Consider the following 652-nt stretch of genomic DNA (forward strand, 5'->3'; position numbering starts at 1 on the left):
GCCGTTTGCATTAGCTTCTGCGCCGATTACGGGTGATCGTATTGTCGATAACGAAGGTGCTTTAAATTGGGAGACGGTACCGAGGCGACTTGGTATTATTGGCGCGGGTGTGATTGGCCTTGAGCTGGGTAGCGTATGGCGTCGTTTAGGTTCTGAAGTCGTGGTGTTAGAAGCGATGGATGACTTCCTTGGCGCAGCGGACAAACAAATCGCGAAAGTGGCGCAGCGTGAGTTGAGCAAACAAGGTTTGGATATTCGTTTGGGATCACGCATTACGCACACGCAGATTAACGATGATGAGTTAATCATGGAGTATACGGATAAAAATGGCGAGCAGACCTTGGCGGTTGATCGCATCATCGTGTCGGTCGGTAGACGTCCGAATGCAGCGGGGGTTGCAGTAGAGGCGGCAGGTTTGAAGCTCGATGAGCGCGGCCGTATTGATGTCAACGACAATTGCGAAACCAATATCCCCGGCGTTTACGCGGTGGGCGATGTGGTGCGTGGGCCAATGTTGGCGCACAAAGGTTCGGAAGAGGGCGTTGCTGTCGCAGAACGAATTGCGGGTCAACAGCCCCATATTGATTATAATAACTGCCCTTGGGTTATTTATACCCAACCTGAAATTGCATGGCTGAGACTGCCAAGGCAC

General features: G+C 52.0%; 1 protein-coding gene across 1 annotated transcript in view; it reads left to right on the plus strand.

Annotated features, from left to right (window-relative positions):
• Positions 1–175: 175 nt before the first annotated feature.
• Positions 176–652, plus strand: part of LOC106820261 (succinyl-CoA ligase [ADP-forming] subunit beta-like) — a gene marked incomplete at its 3' end in the record, with an annotated part of 1,988 nt that continues 1,511 nt past the window's right edge. Inside the window, 1 exon segment of the mRNA XM_014824789.1 lies at positions 176–499. Within this exon segment, the coding sequence (XP_014680275.1) occupies positions 176–499 (324 nt within the window).

The sequence above is a fragment of the Priapulus caudatus genome, unplaced genomic scaffold (assembly GCF_000485595.1).
Source record: "Priapulus caudatus unplaced genomic scaffold, Priapulus_caudatus-5.0.1 Scaffold9134, whole genome shotgun sequence".
NCBI classification, from domain to species: domain Eukaryota; kingdom Metazoa; phylum Priapulida; class Priapulimorpha; order Priapulimorphida; family Priapulidae; genus Priapulus; species Priapulus caudatus.